The following is a 20,231-nucleotide window of genomic DNA, read 5'->3' as shown; positions in this document are numbered from 1 at the left end:
AATAACTCAAAGTGTCTTGGCCACTTACTAAAGACCTCTAATACCTGGAACTAAATGACCGCTTTGATATCAACATCTCAGAACTTAAAAAATTATCTCATAACAAACTTCCTTCTCAGTTAAAATTACCGTAAATTAAAATTATCGGGGAATGAATAAACAAGTGAAATACCAAAGGAGATCAAAGAATAAACATCTGAAAGATATTGAAACAAGTGTAACATAAGTAACATAAGTACACAGGTGTTGATCCATAAAAGAAGTATACGCTTATATGGCGTAGAATGCCTATCAGTATTTCTGGAATAGTCCTAATAAACACACACTTTGATTTAGATTAATTGAGCAAAATACTTTAGGTGTCTCTTGGGTCATGTGTTTACTTAAAAGAAAACTTTTTACTTACGGTTTCCCAAGGTATGCCTGAGTCTAAGAGACTCACAAGAACAGGGGCTCATTATTTGGAAGAGGTAAATCTTGTGTACTTTAGTAAGGTTCTTAATGCACCTTGAGGTAGCCAGAATATTCCAGTGGCAGGCGAAGGCGGAAGTGGCCATTCAGATGAAAATTACGCCTTCTTGTGCGGTAAAATAACAATAAAATCCATAACTTCCACGCGGCAAGGCAATATAACGAAAACTTTGCGGTCAAAACAACAATTACAGTAGTCAGCACGTTTTTGCCGTTGGAGAGGCTTATTTGACGTCTTTCCTGATAGTTGTTTTTAAAAATACCCACCCTCTTTCTAAACAGCACCAAATACTTAGACAAGCAATATCTTTTTCCCTAAAGCACTTCATTATCTTACTGTTGCTGAGTGGCGCTAAGTGGTCAACCATCACACACCGCGAACCAACGAACTCTGAGTCAACCAAGCGGGTACTTCATCACAAAATAATATTTAGCTGGTCCTTTAGAGACACAATGTTCATTCATTCAAATAATGTCACTTCCAATTTCGTTTAGCACTTTTTTAATATCCGCTGCCGGCATCGGTAAAAACAACTTTACTTAACTAGCTCATATGTTGCATGCCACTTACAAATACTCAATGGTAAAGAAAATTTTAATGACCAAATGAATATCGTTATTTGTTTTGTCTACCAAGCAACAATAGCAATGTCAAACGCGTGAGATATTGGACGCTTAAACGAGAAACAGAATATAAATGATAGCCGTGATATTATATTCATGCACGATCATGAAAATTGTCTTTCGCTTGGATTATCACATATGAATTGTAAACTTGCCACTTTACAAGAATACAGTGATCCCATGCATGCAGTCCACGGTTACTCTGATTCGTCCGATGATGATCGTGCTAAACGAACGATTAATTGCAAGGCGTAAGTCTTACGTATTCAGTTTTAGCCGGAGCATGGCGTTAATTAAAGGCTATGGTTTTCACATTCGACATATGTAACAGTAGAAGAAATGGTGTCGTTCGCGTGATAAAAAGTGCACGAGCCAGGTGGAACACGAACCAAAACGACAATTGCTCAACTTCTACCCAGTGTCAGATCGAAATTGACAAAGGCTGAAGTCAATTGAGCAGATAAAGAAATGAACGAGACAATCGTCGTGACGTTTTGTCAGTGTTCGGACTTAATATCAAGAACTTTGATGATTGCCACGGCTATGATTGGAAGCATTTTTGGCAATGGCATAATTTGTATTTTATTTATTCGGTTCAAGACGTTGCGTACAGTGCCAAATATCCTGATCGTCAATTTGGCCATCATAGACATCCTCAATGGACTCACTAACATGCCTCTCTTCATCATGTGGTACATTTGCAAGGTGTATTTCCTCAAGGGTCGTGCACTTTCTTGGTTCATAGTGACATGGTATGTGCTGTTCATGTACCTGACAGTGGTCAATCTCACTGTGCTTACATTGGACCGATTTGGGGCCATTGTGTTTGGCTTTCGCTACCATTCGTGGAAGACGTTAAAAAAGGGAAAAATAGCAGTACTCTTCGTTTGGGTTCTGGCGGCTGCTTACACGTATGGCATGTTTATACTGGGGCTTAACTTTGATATTGGAGATGCACCTGTGCTCGAGTACAGGATACACTACTTAAAAAACTTTGGAAGATATTTTATTGTTCCTGGTTATTTGGTTCCATTCTCTATCATGCTTATTTTGGGAGTCATGATTTGGCGCACGGTATGCAACCATAGAAGGACGTTGTCGACACTCTATCCACATTTAAAGCAAGTTAGAAGTGATGTTAAGACGGCCAAGACAATTGCCCTGACTGTATTAGCCTTCCTCATTCTTGGTGTTTTGCCAATGGCGTTACACAGCGTCGCAAGAAAGCACGGAACTTGGCTTAATTTCCTTGCGTATTTTCTTATGGATTTGAACAGCATGGTTAATCCTATCATTTATTCGTTAAGGACTCGAAGGTAAGCTCGCTTCCTTTTTAAATATCCCACTGCGGTGGTTTTGTCTTGTAATTGACTTTCACTATACAATGAGAAAGAGATTAGATTTTGCATAAAAAAATTTTACTTTGTTGTGTTGTCTTTGAAATGCTTGCTTATAACTTTTTCTTCTTACTTCCCTGATAATTAATTCAAACTGAGCGTATTGCTAACCGGAAAGTTATCTATTGATGTGTAACACGTGATATAATAATGACGCACATGATTCTCATTTTTTTCATGGTGACTCTCCCCCACATACTCACCTTTTCCAATCTTCCTCAGGAATTTTCTTTAGGACTGTTAAATTTTATAACGATTAACCAATAAATACGTTTTTTGTAATATCTAACAGGTTTCGCAAGGCTTTTTTGCTGTTTCTTAAAGATCCTTTTGGCACCTCACAACCGCATATGACATCCGTGTCACTACAGCAGAAGAAAAATACTCGAAAGACATGAAAGCACAACAGTCAAGTTAAGGACATAAAAACAAAGAGGAGATGTTAAAATATCGATGTTCCCATTCGACGAATTCAGAAAAACAAAAACGGATTTTACGGAATGTTTGGTCTAGAAAATGTACTTTCAAATACTGCACGGAGCCAGTTCTAAGCTAGATAATTGCCTTTGTGAAGAGTATTGAAGCGACCACTGGAAATTTCTTGATGTTTTAGCTTATCTATTCAAGACTGAAGCACTTACCTTAAATCAATACATGTGTGAATGTTGGCGGCAACCAAACAGTGAAGCAAGTGGTTTTGCGAATGTTTTATTTAAGTGCTAATTCTTTTGTTGATTGGTTCGACTACAACTTAAAACACACAGAGAAAATATGGAGCGATTTAAAATTTATAACAGCTAGACTATCATCTGTGACAAGATCTGCACGAAGGCTTCCAACAGCGTTCTCCAGAAGACAACCGATAAGAATCAGCTGTAACTGAGAGCGCGTTTGATTTAAAACGATTTATTATATTTCTTAGAACTGATAGTCTATCATTTAACATTTCAAAGAACAGGACATTCCCAGTAATGGAGGTAACACTCTTTCGGTCCATCTAGTTGTTTACCCTCTCTCCAGTCCTTATCTTTTTTATGAGACGGACTTCGCTTTCCGCGTCTATCGTCCCGCCCAGCAATTCCTTTTTTACAAGTAGATGGAAAAGTACAGTAACACAAGTAGGACTTTTTTGTTTCCTGATAAAACAAATGAGCGATCCCTCCTTTAACAGCTGCACATGTCACTCCCACTAAAACGTAACCCTTAAAGACGAAAAAGATAATGATGTAGATTTTAGAATTAATGATACATGAACATGTAAAGAAAAGCTTTTACTTCATCCTATCATTGGTACCTCGGCGGCACTCCTTACACAGGGAGTTTACTTATATTGACAATAATTTATTGACTTTTTTTCGCTGTATTATTTGATTATTATTAATTGATTGCAATTAGATCTAGTGTTCTTAGTGTACCAAACATGGCAACCCAAAACGAAAAAATCTGTATCCCTGGCCGAATATTTAAAAGTTCGAAAAGACTCCCCCCAATCTACCTTCTTTCGTTCTCGAAAGTCACCTCGTAAATTACATTTTGTGTGACCGCTTACAAGTTTCCTTTTACAAGTGGATTCATGGAGAAGTTCTCCCTTAACCTGTTTAGTTATAGATGGCTGTAATTATGAAAGGCACTGCAATCAACTTACCTGCGAAGGCCCCTGCAGTATAACCTCTTTGAAGCCATTTTCATTTCTTAAAGCAGAACTTTTCATTCTGTGTCTGCAGCCCTTTAGTGTGACACTATCACCTTTTTCTCCTTTGGCTCCTGGTAAACCGGGAAAGCCTCTGTTTCCCTTTGGTCCTTCCTTTCCTTGTTTTCCTTGTGGTCCTTGTGGCCCTGTCTTTCCGGGTTCCCCTTTGTCACCCTTGTGCCCCTTCTCTCCGGGAGGCCCTTGTGGTCCCTGAGGCCCTGGAATAATTGTTTGATTGACAATCTGAAGAAAAAGAAACATCATCTGACAAAAGGGCTCAAACTTTTCACCACTTTAAGAGGCGGCAAGGACACGTAGTCCTGTTTGTTTGGTCCCACAGAATTGAATCTTCGATGATACAATAGTTCCAATGATTAAAATGGCTTATAAATCCAACTATTCCTGCCAAATATCAAGTTATGTTTCGGACAAATCTTTCACCAAAACAGCTTCAAATGATAGATATAATTAACAGCTCCTAATATCTGACAGGTCAAAAAAAAATTAACTTATCTATTTCATGAAAAACGAGGTAAAACACAGATTCTTAGCTGCCTGCTTTGGTTCATGCGGTGTTGGTCTTTCGGCTCTAACCTGCCTTAACTTCATAAGTGACATTTGACATTTCTTCGTGAATCTTATCCTAAACCAATAGGGAAATGCCTCCTTTTTTTTTAAAGGAAATCTTGCAGTACTCATAGACCAGAGGGAAATAAACAGTTAGGTAGAGATGTGGCGACGAATTAAAAAATTGTTTTATCCAAAACCAAACCCTGACATATTCAAACCAAGTTGTATTTACTGAGGGGAGTGGATGACTAACCTGAATTATTGCCAGTAGCTCAGCTGTTTTTGCATCAATTTTGTTGTCTAAAATATTGAGTCTCGTCTCTGAAGTTTCATTGACTTTCTCCACCTGTGATAATTGCAAACGTAATAAATAAGCTCAAACAATTCAAGGTAATGATCGCTATTTCTTAGGGGAATGTGTGTGTGTGTGTGTGTGTGTGTGTGTGGGGGGGAGTGTGGGGGAGGAGGGTGGAGTAAAGACCACCGGCTGATTAGTTTATATTATCATGCAAGTGAAGGGATACCGGGCCTCTCGCTTTAAGGAGGATTAAACATTATTACAACTTACCGAGTCTCAATGCAAGAAATTAATTCTTTCGTATGCTACCACAAGCTCAAAGGAATCTTACCTTCCGTTCCAGATCAAGAATTCGAGCTTTGATTGAGTTCAGCTATAAAGAATAACACTTCCTATATTAGTAAAGTTTGTGGTTGAGTATTTTACCTGAAAGTAATTCTAGTGGCCTTCATAAACGAGCAAGCTTAACTTGGTCCGGTTGGCATTATACATTTATCACGAGATGAATTCTTACTGGATGAGTTACACATTTTCGTCCTCCCAGTATATTTTAATGTATTGCTAAAAGTGTTATGGCCTAGTGAGTGAGTCATTTTAATTAGCTAACATTAAAATTCAGCCTTACTCACCTCTGCTATATCACAGACTCCTGGAGGTCCTCTTTCACCCGAAGAACCTGGGTTCCCCTGGAAACGTCATCAGTAAAAAATAAGGAATAATAACAGTAGCGATGGTAAGCAAGATAAGCGAAAAAAAGTGCACATCATAGTTCATTGTCACGGAAAGTAACTGAAGTAAATCATATCCTATTCACCTTTTCTCCGTCTCTCCCATCCCTTCCATCCTTACCGTCTCTGCCATTCTTTCCGTCCGTTCCATTCAATCCATTATTCCCTGGGAGTCCAGGCGGACCCACAACGGTCAGGCCATCTCTACCGTCCTTGCCATCTCTTCCTGGTGTGCCGTCCTTGCAGTTGCATGGAAACGGAGGCAAGGTTGGGGGTGGTTCAGAAACACTATCGAGAGACTTAGAGAAACAAATCAGAGCACGTGTTTACCTAGGTTCTGCACTAAAGGTTAAAACAAATTTGAAAACTGGTCTTTTTCTCTCAGGTTGTTAAAACAACCAAGGCTTTTAATCTCATGATTAGATATAGTGTATTTTGATACGTTGGATGGAGGAAGATCTATAAATAAGTTTCCTTCTGATACAAAAAAAAATAAAGAAAATGAAGATATTTTTTCAAAACCTAAAAACCTGTTTGAATTTTTATCTCCATGATAGAGAATTCCATACAAAATCATTCTTGTTTGATATTCGTTGGTTTTGATATTTTTCATTTCAGAAAAAAAGAAAAATCGGCGAAGACGATGCGTGCTTGAAGTAGCTTATGTGAGAAAAAGCTCCTAAATTTGAAATTTTTCTGAATACTATGTTAAACATAACCAAAGTAATTTTCTGGTTTTCCGTTGTAGAGTAAATCAATATTCTTTCCCACTTTGAACAAACTTTTTGGCTGACTAAAATTCTCTTACCTCGGTAGACCTAGAGATTGTGAATAAAGAAGAACTAAAAAAAGCTACCAGAAGAACCTTAAACGATAGGGAAGGTGAAGACACCATCTTTATACTGTACTTGTGAGAAATAAAAGATGCAATTTGGTTTCTTTGAGTACTTGAAAAACGGTTATCATGGTGGACATTTGAATACTCAAGTCCTTTGATGTACACTTGTGTTTACTCAACTTCTCCCAAAGATGTCAAAATGATTTGACTTTTAATTAGATCTCAACCGGAGTCATGTTAGCAGCACTTATTAAACGGAAGATAAACTAAACCGGTTTTTCTTTTTCGATCCATTTTCTGAACATCTTTTGTTTATTTCGTTAAAGTTATATTAAGCAATATCCTCTAATCCTGTCATTAAAAGCGGAACACATTAAGTATTTTATTACTGTTACTCAAATTTACTTCAGTTAGTATTAGTTAAATTCTATGATAATTATATGCGTGGTTTTCATGTACGCAGTATTGGGAAATTTTGTATTTTAGCTCTTTGTACCTAAGGAAGGAAAACTAAGGGACTGTCTAAAAAAACCAAAAATTCTCATCACGTTTTGATTGGGTAAAAAAAAATCCTGATGGCGATTTTTAAAATTTGATTCAAAGTATTATTAAAGAAAAGACATTTCAGTAGTTTAGCCGGAATGAATTAAAATAAAAATTACCAATTATTATCGATTACATCTCCTCTTGGAATAAAATTTTTCCTCTGCAATTAAGGGAAACCAATCGCAATCGCTCATGAAAACAAAATGAACAAAACGGCAATTTTGGCTTCAATTCATGATATGTATCAGTAATATGCCACATCAATGTGCTATGCAGCCAACTTACTTTAAATTCAAATAATTACTTCATTGAAAAAAAGCTTTGCATCAGCATCATAGAAAATCATTCGAGGTTCTATTTAAATTTGAATTGAATTGGTGAATCTTACTTCATATGTTATCTGACGAATTTCTAAGTGCTAGGACCAAAACAATGATGAAGCTGATTTCCTTAAAGATATTGATGATAAAATTCTTTTGTAAGGAGGGGAAGGAAGTAGGGTTAAGGTTAATCTCGACCAGTTGTTCTAGTTCCTCCAGGCTTTATGGATCAGTAAACTTGTCAGAGTTTAACATGTAAGTACGACGACCTTAAGTTCATTATTGTGGCTATCTATGATAGTGACAATTGAATCTGCGCTTCATAGCGAAGGAAATAAATAGGCTTAGCTTGACTTCAAGTCGGGCAAGAAAAATATGTGGTTGCGTTCTTTTCAGTTGAGTCTATGGACGAGTCTTCGGTTTCCTTCTTCCATATATGTCTTCTATCCGGCTCAGAGCCCACTGGATCATTCTTTGCACGCGTGTGATTATTTTTTGCTGGATCTGTTATTTTGATGATAGTTTTTAGGAGAAAAGGATATTAAAAATAAATGAAGTCATTAAAGTTAAGTGCAGTCCCGGAGTGTTAAAACAGATCAAACACCTGCGATGTTCGTGCGGCGGGCATTGTCAAAAGGCATAGAAAAGAGTAAGAACTGAACCCACATAATTTTGCAGCATATCATGGGTTCGCATCAGTTATATCGTTTTGAACTCTTTGCCAAAAAAACCTTGGGCAAGCACATGCCTAAAGCGAATAGCTTAAGTAGTAAAAGCTTCATGGTATTAACCGTGTTTCAATTGTGCCTTTTTATTCTAATGTCATTCTAGTGTTATTCTATATGACCTATACGCACAGCTTTCAGGTTTAAGTCTTTAGGGGCTGTTTCTGAAAGAAAATGTTGTGTTAAATCGAACTGTAAATTGTTTGCCAGTCATTTACATATGAGTTCGGTGACCTCCGCTGTTATTTATTAGGATGTTGGCATAAAATCAAAGTTCTTCTTCTGAACATTCTATGATATCTTGATATACAATTTAGAGTCACTTTTAGTTGTCCAAACATCAAGGCCACCATGGACATAAGCGTTAAAGTATAGAAACATCGAGGAATCAGAGGTAACAAATAACGAAACCATTTAGAGCCTCCTTGAAATTTCTCTGTTGCTCGAGTAGTTAAGATCACCAACCGAATCGCAAGTAGGGCAGTCTTTGTCAAATCGACAGACGAACAATGAAAAAGTGGAAAGAAATAAACTCAAACCCTTAAGCACGGCTTTGTAGCACAGAGTGTTGACTCGTGATATCAATTAAACGAATAATCAACATGTTTGCAATTTGATATAGAAGTGTGTGAGCTCGCCAATCAAAGAATCCAGGGTACCAGTCGCAGCTTTCCAATCTGTTCTACTCCGAGTAATCCCTTCTCCTTCCTGGATCCTTATTAGTTACTGTATTTTGTCTAACCAAAATAACATTTTCCGATCGCCTCCAAGTTGAAGATCATTTTTCACGCCGCTAAAACGTTCAAGACACTGTGAAGCGTTTGGTACCCTTATTTGTCACTAGATCCATTTAAAAATCTGAAAAAAAAAAACAAGCACTAACGCAAATAGCCCAGGTGCCTCTTTTCTGTAAAGTGATGCTGATTTATCATAGTGTATGAAATAAAAAGTGTTTATCGCTGGCCAAGGAAGAATCCTATAATCTGCTGCTACAAACTCGTTTAAGAATTTCACAGGCTTAACCATCTTAAACTACTTGTAAACGATGCAATGCCAAGAATAATGGGAAAGACGACTCTTTTGCAATGTAGTGAATTGGGTAACCTTAGACCAGAACTGCTCTGTCTATAATTTTTTCTCTCTTCAAAAGAAAATCAATTCTTGCACAAGACACTCTTTAGGGTTCCCTTCACTGCGAGTCGCATTTCTCGTAGACGCCAACAGTAAATCAATGGATTCAAAGAGGAATTCATGAAAAGAAAAATAACTGACAAATTCCATGCAATAGGACCATGATACCTATACCACGATTCAAACTCGAGGCTGCCTTTGAATCTGCTGATTAGAGCCTTTAATGTGATTAATGGTGTATAGCATAGAAGCAGACAGTAATGAATCAGAAAGGCGTTGACAGTCGTCTTTTTAAATCGTGCCATCTGTGACCTATTTCCCTCTTGTACTGCCTCCACTTGCATTTGGATTTGTCGTTGGTGACGACAAACGATGCGGTAAATTCGCAAATGTGTAATTTTACAAAAGGAAAAGCAAATGGCTATTCCACAAAGTGTAACAATCAGGTATGTATCATACCCTGTCCATAAAAAAAGGGTTGCCAGAAATCCGCTGATCAACCAGCTTAGAGAAATAGCGTAGATAACCCGTGGAATTGTTACGATACTAGGATATCTTAAATCATATCGAATTGCTAATAACCTATCTAAACTGATGGCTGTAACAGTCATTAGCGATGCACCATTTGTCACGTAAAGGGTAATACCAAATATCATCCCCAAGTCGCATGTATCGCTCTCAGAGCTCGTTAGGAGGATTTTCATTTTAATAGCTAAAAATAGTGGTTGAGCGACAACAGCAACCGCAAGGTCAGCTGTAGCGAGTCCAGAGAGCAATACCATAGAAGGAGAACGTAAAGCTGGCGTTTTCCAAATTACAGAGATAACCAAGGTATTTGCTATTCCTGATGCTATTGATAGTATAACGTTAATTATGCAAACACAAACGATTAGTTGTGGTGGACCGCTTTGAAGCTGAATTACAGCAAAATCCCGGCAGTAACTGTCGTCTTGAACGAAGGATTTCCCCTCTTCTTGAAGGGATATAGAACGGTTCTTGCACATGTTCACCTTCGTGTTGGGTACTTTCTTTCAATTTCGCGGTGAAGGGAAATGAGTCCACTACTCTGTTCGTGGAATTTCTTAGCACAGACAAGTTTATGACTACCACAGAGAAAAATAATGCAGAGGAAAAAGCTTTCTAATCCAAGATTTTCTGCACCAGATAAACAACATATGTTTTCGAGCGGTACACCCTCATCTCTTTGTTACTGCACCTGACTTCTCTGTGGACTTCACCTGACTTCTCCGCTGACTTCACCTGACTTCTGTGCTCGCCGCATTGGGCCATTACCTACAAGGAGCACGACCTATTGTCATTCGTTAACTGAAAACTTTAAAGTGTTTTCGGCAAAAAATAAATCTAATTTTATTTTCAATGAAGTTTGTTTTAATGTCCGGTAAAGATAGTTTATTTTTTAGAGATAATAAATTGTATTGTATCGATAGAAACAGCATAGTGTTTGACCTCCTTTACGTTTACAAATTTCCTTTTACATCTCACTTAAGAGTAGAAAATTAAAACTACAACTAGGAGGGTATTAATTTTAAATTTAAAATCAAGGCAAATTTTCGAACTAAAGTCAAAACTAAAGCAAAAGGTAAAATCTACATGGAAAATTAGGACTATATTTATTTGTCACGAAGAAAATTGAGAATGTTTTACAGATATTTAATAAAAAGACCCCATCAGAGTTAAATCCGAAAAAACAAAAACAAAAAAAAGCAAAGAAATCGAAACAGAAGGATGGATAACGCTTTTGTCATCAATAATCCCTGTTAAATAAATAACAAAATAAAGTTAAGATATCTTTTGATCCCCTGGTGTGATTAGTGAGATGTAAATACCTCGTTATCACCCCTCCCATATTTGCCACATGGTATTACATAGGAATGATATTCCAAAGAAAGAGTATCTCAGTTTGAGGATGATAAAGGCAAAAAGTGCTGCCATTTAAAATAAATGTTTCAATTTCAAAAGAGAGATATGTGACATTTGCCATCTCAATTTTACTTATAGTATCTGTTCGTGCATGCAAATTTTGGTATGAAAGCAATTATTTGGCCAAACTTAGGGGTATCTTTTTTTAATCTTACCAATTATATGTTCAGAAAGTGAAATATGCCGCAACTATATTTATGATCTCATACGCCGTGTTTTCAGTAAAGTACTCGATCAGCCAGGCAGATCTCACTAATTTCAGAGATAACATCGTGAAGGGAACAAGATGATCATGGTAGATATTTTTTAAATTAATATTTAAAGGGATATTAGACGGTGGCAAGAAGATATGAATTCTGTGTTTGAGTGGCACTAACAATATCTCACAAATAAGCAAAGCGAAGGAGTGAGATATTGTTCTTGCCAGAGGGATTTCTTTGGACAATGCTATTATCCTGATACCATTATCCGTCAAAACAATGAAGAAGGTTCCATAACCATGCCTGTTTCTTTAATACATTGAATTGATTATGAGAAAAATAAATTATTTTACCTACGGGCATTGAGACAGAACTTAAAATGAAAAAAGATTCAGTTGTTGACAACAAGCTTGAGATTCTTTAATTAACGGCTGAAAATAGCCAATTCACGCGAAAAGTATCCAGGTGCGAAAATAAAGGATATCTGATGAGGGTGCACCAGAGTGTACTAATCATATCTTGTACATGTTCTCTTAGTTGAGGAAGTTTAAAAAAACGCGAAAAGTTGAGAAATTAGGCCAACTAGTAATAAAGAGAAGATACATTTCCATTAACCACACGAAGATCAACACGTGTAAAAACTGTTCAATGTACTTTCAAGATGGCTTGCCTCTGTTAAGCTCTGTTTCGGCATCAAAACTTTTCACCACAATTCATCGTATTTATTTCCGCAGACACCATATGCATTATGCTATTAATAGAATCAGCGATAGGAAATACCTTGATCATCTCAGCAGTATGGAGGACGGCTGCCGTTCGCTCTGCTTCGCTTAATGCTTTCATGTACACGAGATCTTTTTAATATGTATGTAGCTGATATGGATGAGGTAAAATCAGGGGATGTATTTTCCTCTAGTTAATTACAGAACTTTCGTCAGATAACTGAATGCTTTTGTTTCTCCGCGCGTATTAATTAAAGATTTTTTCCTTTGTCAGACATCTCATTCTTATTTCCTGGCTAACTCTCTCTATTTTTTTAATTGTTACGGATTTAAACCTGACTGTGTTGTTTAACATTGCTCAGTTTTTCAGCAATGGAAAATTCAAAATAATTATGTGTCTATCATCTGCCAAAACTTCAAAGGAGGTCGAACATAATACCGAATAGTCATCACTAGATCTCCTTGGGCTGTAATTCGTTTTTTTGTCCAATGTTATATTTCCTCAAAGAAAATCTTTGTAATTGAAAATAAATTCAGATTTAAGCGACAACCCTTTGATTCTTAAATAGTAAAAGACAATATTTCGTGTCTTTCGTCAATGGAGGCACATTTCCCTTGCAGAGCAGCCAGGTGCAAGAACAAAACACATATCATAGAAGTGCACTAGGTGAACCAGTAACAGGAAACATATGCTTTAAATCTCATGTATGTGTTCTTGGTTTAGAATTTTATTTTTTCTGCGATAGCTTTATTTTAGACAGAAAACTGCATCTGTCAGGGAAATTCGACCAACACAGCTCTGGTCTAGTTTTAAACTAAATTCCAATACGGAGATCAGCATGCACAATAACTGTTCCATAGCAGAACTCAAGAATACTTGCCTCGATCTCGCTGTATTTCAGCATCAAAACGTTTCACCACAATTCATAGTTTTCATTTGCGCAATTAACATTATACTATTAATAACATCAGCAATTGGAAATACTTCGGTCATCTTAGCAGTATGGAAGACTTCTTCGCTTCGCTCTCCTTGGATGGTTTTTCTCTCTGGACTCGCCACAACTGACTTCGCTGTTGCTGTCTTTGTTCAACCATCATTTGAAGCTTTCACTCTGATGCTGCTTTTTTCAAACTCTGACATAAATGAGTGTTATTTCGAAATTATATTTGGCACTCTTTGCTACACGGTGTGCGCTGTTTCTTTGATGACCGTTACAGCCATCAGTGTAGATAGGTTCTTAGCAATTCAATATCACTTGAGGTACTCCAGCATCGTAACTGTTCCACGAGTCATCTATATTACTGGTATGATCTGGTTAATGGGTGGATTTTTGGCAACCCTCTTACTATGGGCAGGGAAAAGGGTTTTTCAAATAGTCCTGACTTGTGGAATAGCATTTTGCCTCTCTATGTGTACAATTGTGCATTTCCAAATTTATCAAAACGTTCGTCGACATCAACGACAAATCCAAGCACAAGTGCAGGCAGTACAAGATGGGACTGGATTACAGATGGCGCGATTTAAAAAAACAGCTATCAACGCCTTTCTAGTTCATTACTTTCTACTTTTCTGCTATACTCCAGTGTTCATATCGATATTATTAGCCAGAAATTTTGAAAACAGACCTGGTTTTGATTCATGGAATGAGTTTTATAGTCCAATTGTGTGGAATACATCAGCAACTATAGTGTTTATGAATTCGGCTTTCAATCCATTAATCTATTGTTGGCGGCTTCGAGAAATGAGACTCTCTGTAAAAAGAACCTTAAGGAGGATGGTATGCAAGAATTGATTTCGCTCGAAAAAACGTTTTTAGACTGCTTTTCACTGATATGTATTGCATTATTTTCGTAATTTTCCTCAAGAATGTTTTTTCTTCCTACTCCTCGTTCCGAATTCTTGGCAGTTTTAGAGGTTAAATTTTCAGCGGCAGTTGAAAGGTGTTTATTATAAAGGTCATAGCTTTGTCAGCCATAACTAGTTTTCTGTTTTTCGACTAATAGGAAACGAACTTTACTTTGGAATAAAGAGTGGTTTTCTGTACATTCTGGATATTTGAGTTTGCACTCGTATTTCTTTGATTGAACAAATGTTGTAAAGTAAAGGGATTGCAGAGAGAGGGTAACTCAAGATGTGACGGTTATGAAAGCCTCATCTAATTTGGTTTTCGATTTTATCACGATATGGGCGTCGTGTGCTCTCATTGCGCCGCGTTCTAGATGTTGCTGACGCCATTACAGCTGGTCCGAATAAATCAACAAGAAGTTTCTTTTGGTCAGGCAACTCAAAATTATTGAATACTGGTTAAAATTTGTGTCAGGTTAACAAAAATTAAGAAAAAAACATGCAAAGAAAAATTATGTCGGCTCCTTTAACTAGTCACCTCCACTAATTATTTAATCTACTCCTTTTTGGCCGTTTTAGAAAATGATAAACAGATTATGAATTTAGAAAATGCAGTTCTTTGTACGCACGCCTGTAATTGAGTATTTTCCCCGCGCCTGTGTCTGACTGACCTATTACTTGCGATTGATCTTGACGGCTTCTTTCGACCGATCCCCTTTTCGTCCTTGGCACCTCCCGATAGTTTCTTTACACTTGACAACAAGTGCTGCTTAGAATATACTGTATTTGGAAACGTATTTATAGCATTTTCGATTTTGGATTACATCTGATTCGTCTCTAGAGAAAAAGGTCCTTGCAAGGGCAGAAAAAGTGAGAGAAAAAAGGTATTTTCAGATAGGTAGGAGGAGGGATGTTGTCCCTTAAGGGCTGCGTCCGTTGAGCTGAAGCACAAAAAGCGCAATTGGGCTAATAGCATCAGGTGACCAAGTTTGCTCCCATCTGAAACTGGAGAATTTATGGACGGTGATGAAAGGATACGTTAGTAAACATTTGAACCTACGTACTGCAAAAAGTATTTGAAAGATCAGTGATAAAAACACAGTAGCTGCTCTTTGAAGCAACAAGTCTTTTTTTTTAAAGTCTGTTCGTTAATCCTCTCAGCTTTTCTCATATATCGTGGCAGATTGTTCCCTTCCCGGGACAGATGATGTCCCCAATCAAATAACCGTGAATATTTTCTTTCCAAATAGATTTTGATAGATTTTAGATTTTGATAGATTTTGCTAGACTTTGTATTGTCATCGTAGCTCCGGTGAAATAACATTTTTTCATCTCTTTGGTGTGATAAAATAAAAGAAAAGCTTTAATTTCAATCGATTTTTGTTTACATTTTTGTCACTCTGTTTCTACTTTGGTGAACAGAAATACAAGACTGTAAACATTTTCCGGACGAGGTAAATAACAGCCAGTTTTAGTTGAAATAATCCGCGAACGTTGACATGAAAAGATGACTGAAATACGCGATTGTCACAAATATCTGAGAGATGTCATTAAGTAATTGGATGACTCTAGCAATGGTTTAAAACTTTTGTTTTCGATTGCAAAAACTTAACATACTAGGGCAGGTGTGCTTTGCGAGTTCTGGTGAACAGACGTAAGAGACTGTAACCAATTTATGGACAAGTCAAATACCAAAAATTTTTAATCGAAACAATCCGCCTACGTTGACAAAAAATATGACTGAAATACCCAATTATCACTAAAATATGAAAGGTGTCATAACGCTCATCGCAATTGGGGGACCATAGCAATGGTATGGACAATCTTTTTCCTAAACGTACTCTTATCTTTTTATTTTACACGATTGATACCAGAAAAGATCTTTCCTTTACCTATTACTGACACCCCCAACTTGAAGCCGTTAAATGTCATCTTAACCTATTACAAAGTCTCAAACAATATTTGCAATACAATTTTTGACAATTTTCATTTGAAACGTAGCCATCATAACTAGAATGGGTTGTGAGGTATACGCAAACAACCTTTATCCAACAGCACCTCATTAATTAACTAAAACATGGCGTTAAACAGTTGGCTGACAGATTTGATAAGGTTCATCGCAAGTAAAAATATAAAATTCAAAGACATAATAAGTATTCTTGGGTATTCTAATGAATGATAGACGATCTCACCCTAGCTGTGTGCCAGAAAGATGCGTAAATGAGCTGCCCTTTGAATGCTCTTTCCTCAAAAGATAATTGTTGACTTTGAGCAAGGGGTGAACCTTTCCCTAAACAAAATTTCTGTAAAACTAATAATCAACGAGGAGGCGCGGTGGCCTCATAGTTAGTGCGCTCGACTCCGGATCGGGTGGTCCGGGTTCGAGCCCTGGCCGGGGTTATTGTGTTGTGTTCTTAGTAAAGGCTTCACTAACAATCAACTAACTCAATCAAGCGAGCCGGTAAGTAGCAACAGAAGAACCAAATAAGTAAAGTAAACAAGTAAACATGCCGTAATTGAAGTTATTAAAACGGAGAAGAGATGAAAATCCTCAATGAGAAAACGATATATTGTTGTTATCGTTTGTAGCGCATTTTCCGAGTGCGCCATTCACAGCAATTGAAAACCAGCCGCTCACAACGGAGCATGTTTAAGGGGACGCGTAACCAGTCCCGTCGTCGCCTAAAACATAATATCAGTGTGCAATCAAATGGTCACCATCGCACGATGGCATCTATATCGCTAGAAAAAAGATAATAACTAATCTTTTGAACCGGAGTTGTCGACAGTTATAGTCAAATGCTTATGATCCTATAAGGCAAATGAGGCCAAAATTGTGAACAAGCATTTCCCTTTACTTCTTGATTTCAGTAAATGCTATAAAATCCACTTATATATAGTTGATCTTTCTGCAGACGTCTGTATTGTGTGGAGCGATTCTTGAAAGGGCACATAGATCTGTCGGATTATTTGAAGTCATCTGAGGCTGTGACTTTCCCAAAGGATCCTTAAAGAGCAACACAAAAGCTTTGCGAAACCTGTGAAAAGAAGTATACTTAATGTACATCATCCGTGCATTATGCATCGAATGCTGCACACGATGTAAGGGATAAATCATTTCTCAAACAATTCCCAGGTATGTCAAATACTGCATACAGCTGAGAATAATAAGTCATATGAGTTTTGGAGATGAAAAATGGGCACTTTTCAAAGAAATGATATTAGAGGACTGTCATCCATTTTTATCAATTCTGAATTGATGTTTCCATGAGCTGAGAGATTCTCCGCTAACTAACTACTTATTACCCATGGAGGGCTATCAAAGTCTCACGCCTTGATTTTATTATGAAACATTGTAATGTAGTGACTGGTACAATATTCCTACCTCTGAGTCTTAAGAGCATAGATAATAGGATTCGCCATGCCGTTCAAATGCCCGAGGAAATACGCGAGGAAATGAGACCATGTACCATGGATTTTGGAGATATTGTGTAACAACATCGGTAAAACACCCATCAGGAGAAACGCCATCACAGTTAAACATATCGTCTTCGCAGTTTTCACGTCGTTTTTAAAGCGCTTCCCAATCAAACAAAACGTAGAGATACGTTTGTTGTGTTGGTGCACAGAATACCAAATGTATGCACCCGCGCAGAGCATAATCATGAACGGAACGAGGTATCCAGGAATGATGAAAAGCCTTCCGAAATTTTTGAAATAGTGTTTCCTGTAAACCAAAACAGGGGCGTCTCCAAGATCAATATCCAAACCCAAAACAAACATTCCATACGTATAGGCAGCGGCAAGAATCCATACCATCAACACAGCTACCTTCGCCTTTTTAACTGACTTCCATGAGTAATACCAAATGCAGTGGACGATGGCTCCAAAGCGGTCCATTGTCATCGCAGTAAGATTGAACACTGTGAGGTACATGAGCAGCACGTACCAAGTCACAATGAACCAAGATGTTGCACGTCCGTTTAGATAAGGCACTTTACAGATGTACCACATGATCATGAGAGGCATGTTGGTCACAGCGTTGAGGATGTCGACGACAGCTAAGTTCGCGATCAAAACATTCGTCACTGTTCGTAGAGTCTTAAACCTAATGAGTAAAATACATATCATACTGTTCCCTATCACGGATCCCACCATAACCAAGGCGATCATCACGATTTGTGAGACCTTGACTGCATCGGTACAAGAAATCGTCTTTGCTTGGACTGACTCTTGCATTGCCGTGCCAACTCACGAGAAACCAATCCAGGTAGTGTAGTCCTTATCTAAAGCTTCATCAAAGACGAAAATAACATCTGGTCAGCCACGAGTCCTTTTCTTTAGATCCCATCGACTTGTTATGCATCTAAATTTCTTCAAAAATCACATAGAAAAGACCCTCAGAAAAATTTTAAAGCCTTTTATGATTCCCTTTGATCTAACCTCAGACGTGCTGTCTACCAGCTCGGCTAGAATTGAGCTTTGTTAACTACGCACGCTACTCCTTGTTATCACGAACTACTAATTTAGCAACATTTCGTTAATTTTGTTATTCCCGTTTGTATTGCTCTTGAAGAATTGAAGTCTTATTTGGATTAAACCTGATGAACATTTTATAATGAGGCCTTAACTTCTATCGCAGCGTCTGCAACCTAGACCGAAATTTCCTCGCAGACCATTAACGTACAGAAAACAGCCTATTTAGGGCATTTGCCAAATTACTGAGAGTGTCTTTTACTGGCTAACAGATGCAGCTGCTGAGTATGCTGTTCGTGATTCAAATCGAAATTTGAAGGGAATGGTCTATTAGGAGTTAAAATGAATGGTTTTCTACCGCTTCTGCTTGAATTTCCCTGAAATAAAATGGAAGAATTGTTTAAAATGGATTTGCATTAAATCAAACTGTACCTGCAGTTAAACAATGTGAACTAGTGAATCATCATCTTATCTCATTTGTAACTTATGTGAGCTTCACGAAAAGGAACAATATTTCACCAACAAACCCGACACCATCATCGGTAGCTGCGGAACGCAAAACCAAGTTGGCGAAGGAAAGATTGATATCCCTATACGGCAAAATTGTTCATAGAGCAATCCTGTGAATATTTGCGTGCAAAATTGAAAGATTAAGGCGGAAGCAGCTCTTTGCGGAACAAGGCATTGAAGCAAATACAAAGAGCCTAATTTTAACACTAAGCATTAGAACGTGATGCTCTTTGAAACTAATTAATATTGGGCCTTTTTTAGTCACTAAAGGAAAAATTAGTTCACTTTCAAATATAACGAAGAAAAAGTCATTTTCACAGTTTGGCGATCTTGAAATTACAAGAAATGACGTTTATAAGGGTAATACTCCTTAACTTCGCAGTGTTTAATGGAGTATTTTGTTCTTCAGCGTCCATCATTTATTTTACTAGCAAAAAAATTTAAATTTGCATATTGTAACTCAATTAATGGCATCTCAGGGAAGCTTTATTTATTCTAAATATTATTCACTAGATTTTCCTTATTTATTTCATACTCCATAAAATTTCGTTAGCTTGCAGATAACCGGGGCTCAATTACCCAATATCGCTCTGTTTTGTTATTTTTAACGCAAAACAACAAAAAAAGACGAAACAAGCATTGCACCTGCTCCCTTAAAATTTAAAAATTGGACAAATTTCGGTCAGCAATTTCCAGTTTGCATTATCTCGCACATTGATCAGAATGAGTATGGCATGTCACTCTAATTTTTAACCAGTCGATCCGTATTATCGAAAACAAAGCGAATACGGGATCTGCTATAAATGGCTCCATATATGCCGGAGGTATCAGTGACGTTTCGTATTGAAAATATTGTCAAGGTAACACCCATTAAAATATACACATAAATGTGTTTGAGAGGTGCGGTGCTAAAATTATCAATGAAAATAGGAAACATGACGGAGAGCTGATTTTTGAAGTGGCAATTTGCTTCTCTGTTTGTGTTATTCCTTTTTTAATATCCGGCTTGTAGCTCTTAAGGTAAATAATTAAAAGTTGCGAAGAAAAATGGCATGGTCGGAGCCTAAAGTCGCACCTACGTATTTCAAGAAACAAATATTTGGTTTGATGCGTAATTTAGTAGAATTTCCTTATTTACCCAAGTAACTGGCTCTTTCTCGTTGTAACAAGCTTTCGACTGAGTTGGCACTAGGAATAA

General features: G+C 37.4%; 5 protein-coding genes across 7 annotated transcripts; 2 read left to right on the top strand and 3 right to left on the bottom strand.

Annotated features, from left to right (window-relative positions):
* Positions 1–1,202: 1,202 nt before the first annotated feature.
* Positions 1,203–3,940, top strand: LOC131789011 (trace amine-associated receptor 13c). The gene is made up of 2 exons (XM_059106085.2): positions 1,203–2,411; positions 2,785–3,940. The coding sequence occupies exons 1-2, from the start codon at positions 1,564–1,566 to the stop codon at positions 2,888–2,890; spliced, it is 954 nt and encodes a 317-aa protein (XP_058962068.2). The 5' UTR covers positions 1,203–1,563; the 3' UTR covers positions 2,891–3,940.
* LOC131789010 (pulmonary surfactant-associated protein D) lies at positions 3,440–6,674 on the bottom strand. The gene is made up of 7 exons (XM_059106084.2): positions 6,587–6,674; positions 5,865–6,077; positions 5,680–5,736; positions 5,382–5,423; positions 5,006–5,098; positions 4,138–4,425; positions 3,440–3,694 (listed from the first exon to the last, which is right to left on the bottom strand). The coding sequence occupies exons 1-7, from the start codon at positions 6,671–6,673 to the stop codon at positions 3,440–3,442; spliced, it is 1,035 nt and encodes a 344-aa protein (XP_058962067.2). The 5' UTR covers position 6,674.
* A 2,687-nt stretch (positions 6,675–9,361) lies between these two features.
* On the bottom strand, positions 9,362–10,342 carry LOC131789007 (melanocyte-stimulating hormone receptor-like). Its single transcript, XM_059106081.2, has one exon. It carries the CDS (start codon positions 10,340–10,342, stop codon positions 9,362–9,364), a length of 981 nt encoding a protein of 326 aa, XP_058962064.1.
* Positions 10,343–13,040: 2,698 nt separating this feature from the next.
* LOC131789008 (melanocortin receptor 3-like) lies at positions 13,041–13,994 on the top strand. Its single transcript, XM_059106082.1, has one exon. The coding sequence runs from the start codon at positions 13,041–13,043 to the stop codon at positions 13,992–13,994; it is 954 nt and encodes a 317-aa protein (XP_058962065.1).
* A 1,744-nt stretch (positions 13,995–15,738) lies between these two features.
* On the bottom strand, positions 15,739–19,191 carry LOC131789020 (kappa-type opioid receptor). Of its 3 annotated transcripts, none has more exons than XM_059106091.2 (3): positions 18,956–19,191; positions 17,433–18,421; positions 15,739–17,085 (listed from the first exon to the last, which is right to left on the bottom strand). In XM_059106091.2, the coding sequence occupies exons 2-3, from the start codon at positions 18,284–18,286 to the stop codon at positions 16,938–16,940; spliced, it is 1,002 nt and encodes a 333-aa protein (XP_058962074.2). In that variant the 5' UTR covers positions 18,287–18,421; positions 18,956–19,191; the 3' UTR covers positions 15,739–16,937. The 3 variants fall into 3 exon arrangements, with proteins under 3 accessions (XP_058962074.2, XP_066028866.1, XP_058962076.2); XM_066172769.1 differs by having other exon boundaries at positions 17,433–18,413; XM_059106093.2 differs by having other exon boundaries at positions 17,433–18,339.
* Between the last annotated feature and the right edge of the window lie 1,040 nt (positions 19,192–20,231).

The sequence above is a fragment of the Pocillopora verrucosa genome, chromosome 9 (assembly GCF_036669915.1).
Source record: "Pocillopora verrucosa isolate sample1 chromosome 9, ASM3666991v2, whole genome shotgun sequence".
Lineage (NCBI taxonomy): Eukaryota > Metazoa > Cnidaria > Anthozoa > Scleractinia > Pocilloporidae > Pocillopora > Pocillopora verrucosa.
The sequence above is the reverse complement of the archived record's forward strand: the minus strand, read 5'-3'. Positions and strand labels throughout refer to the sequence as shown.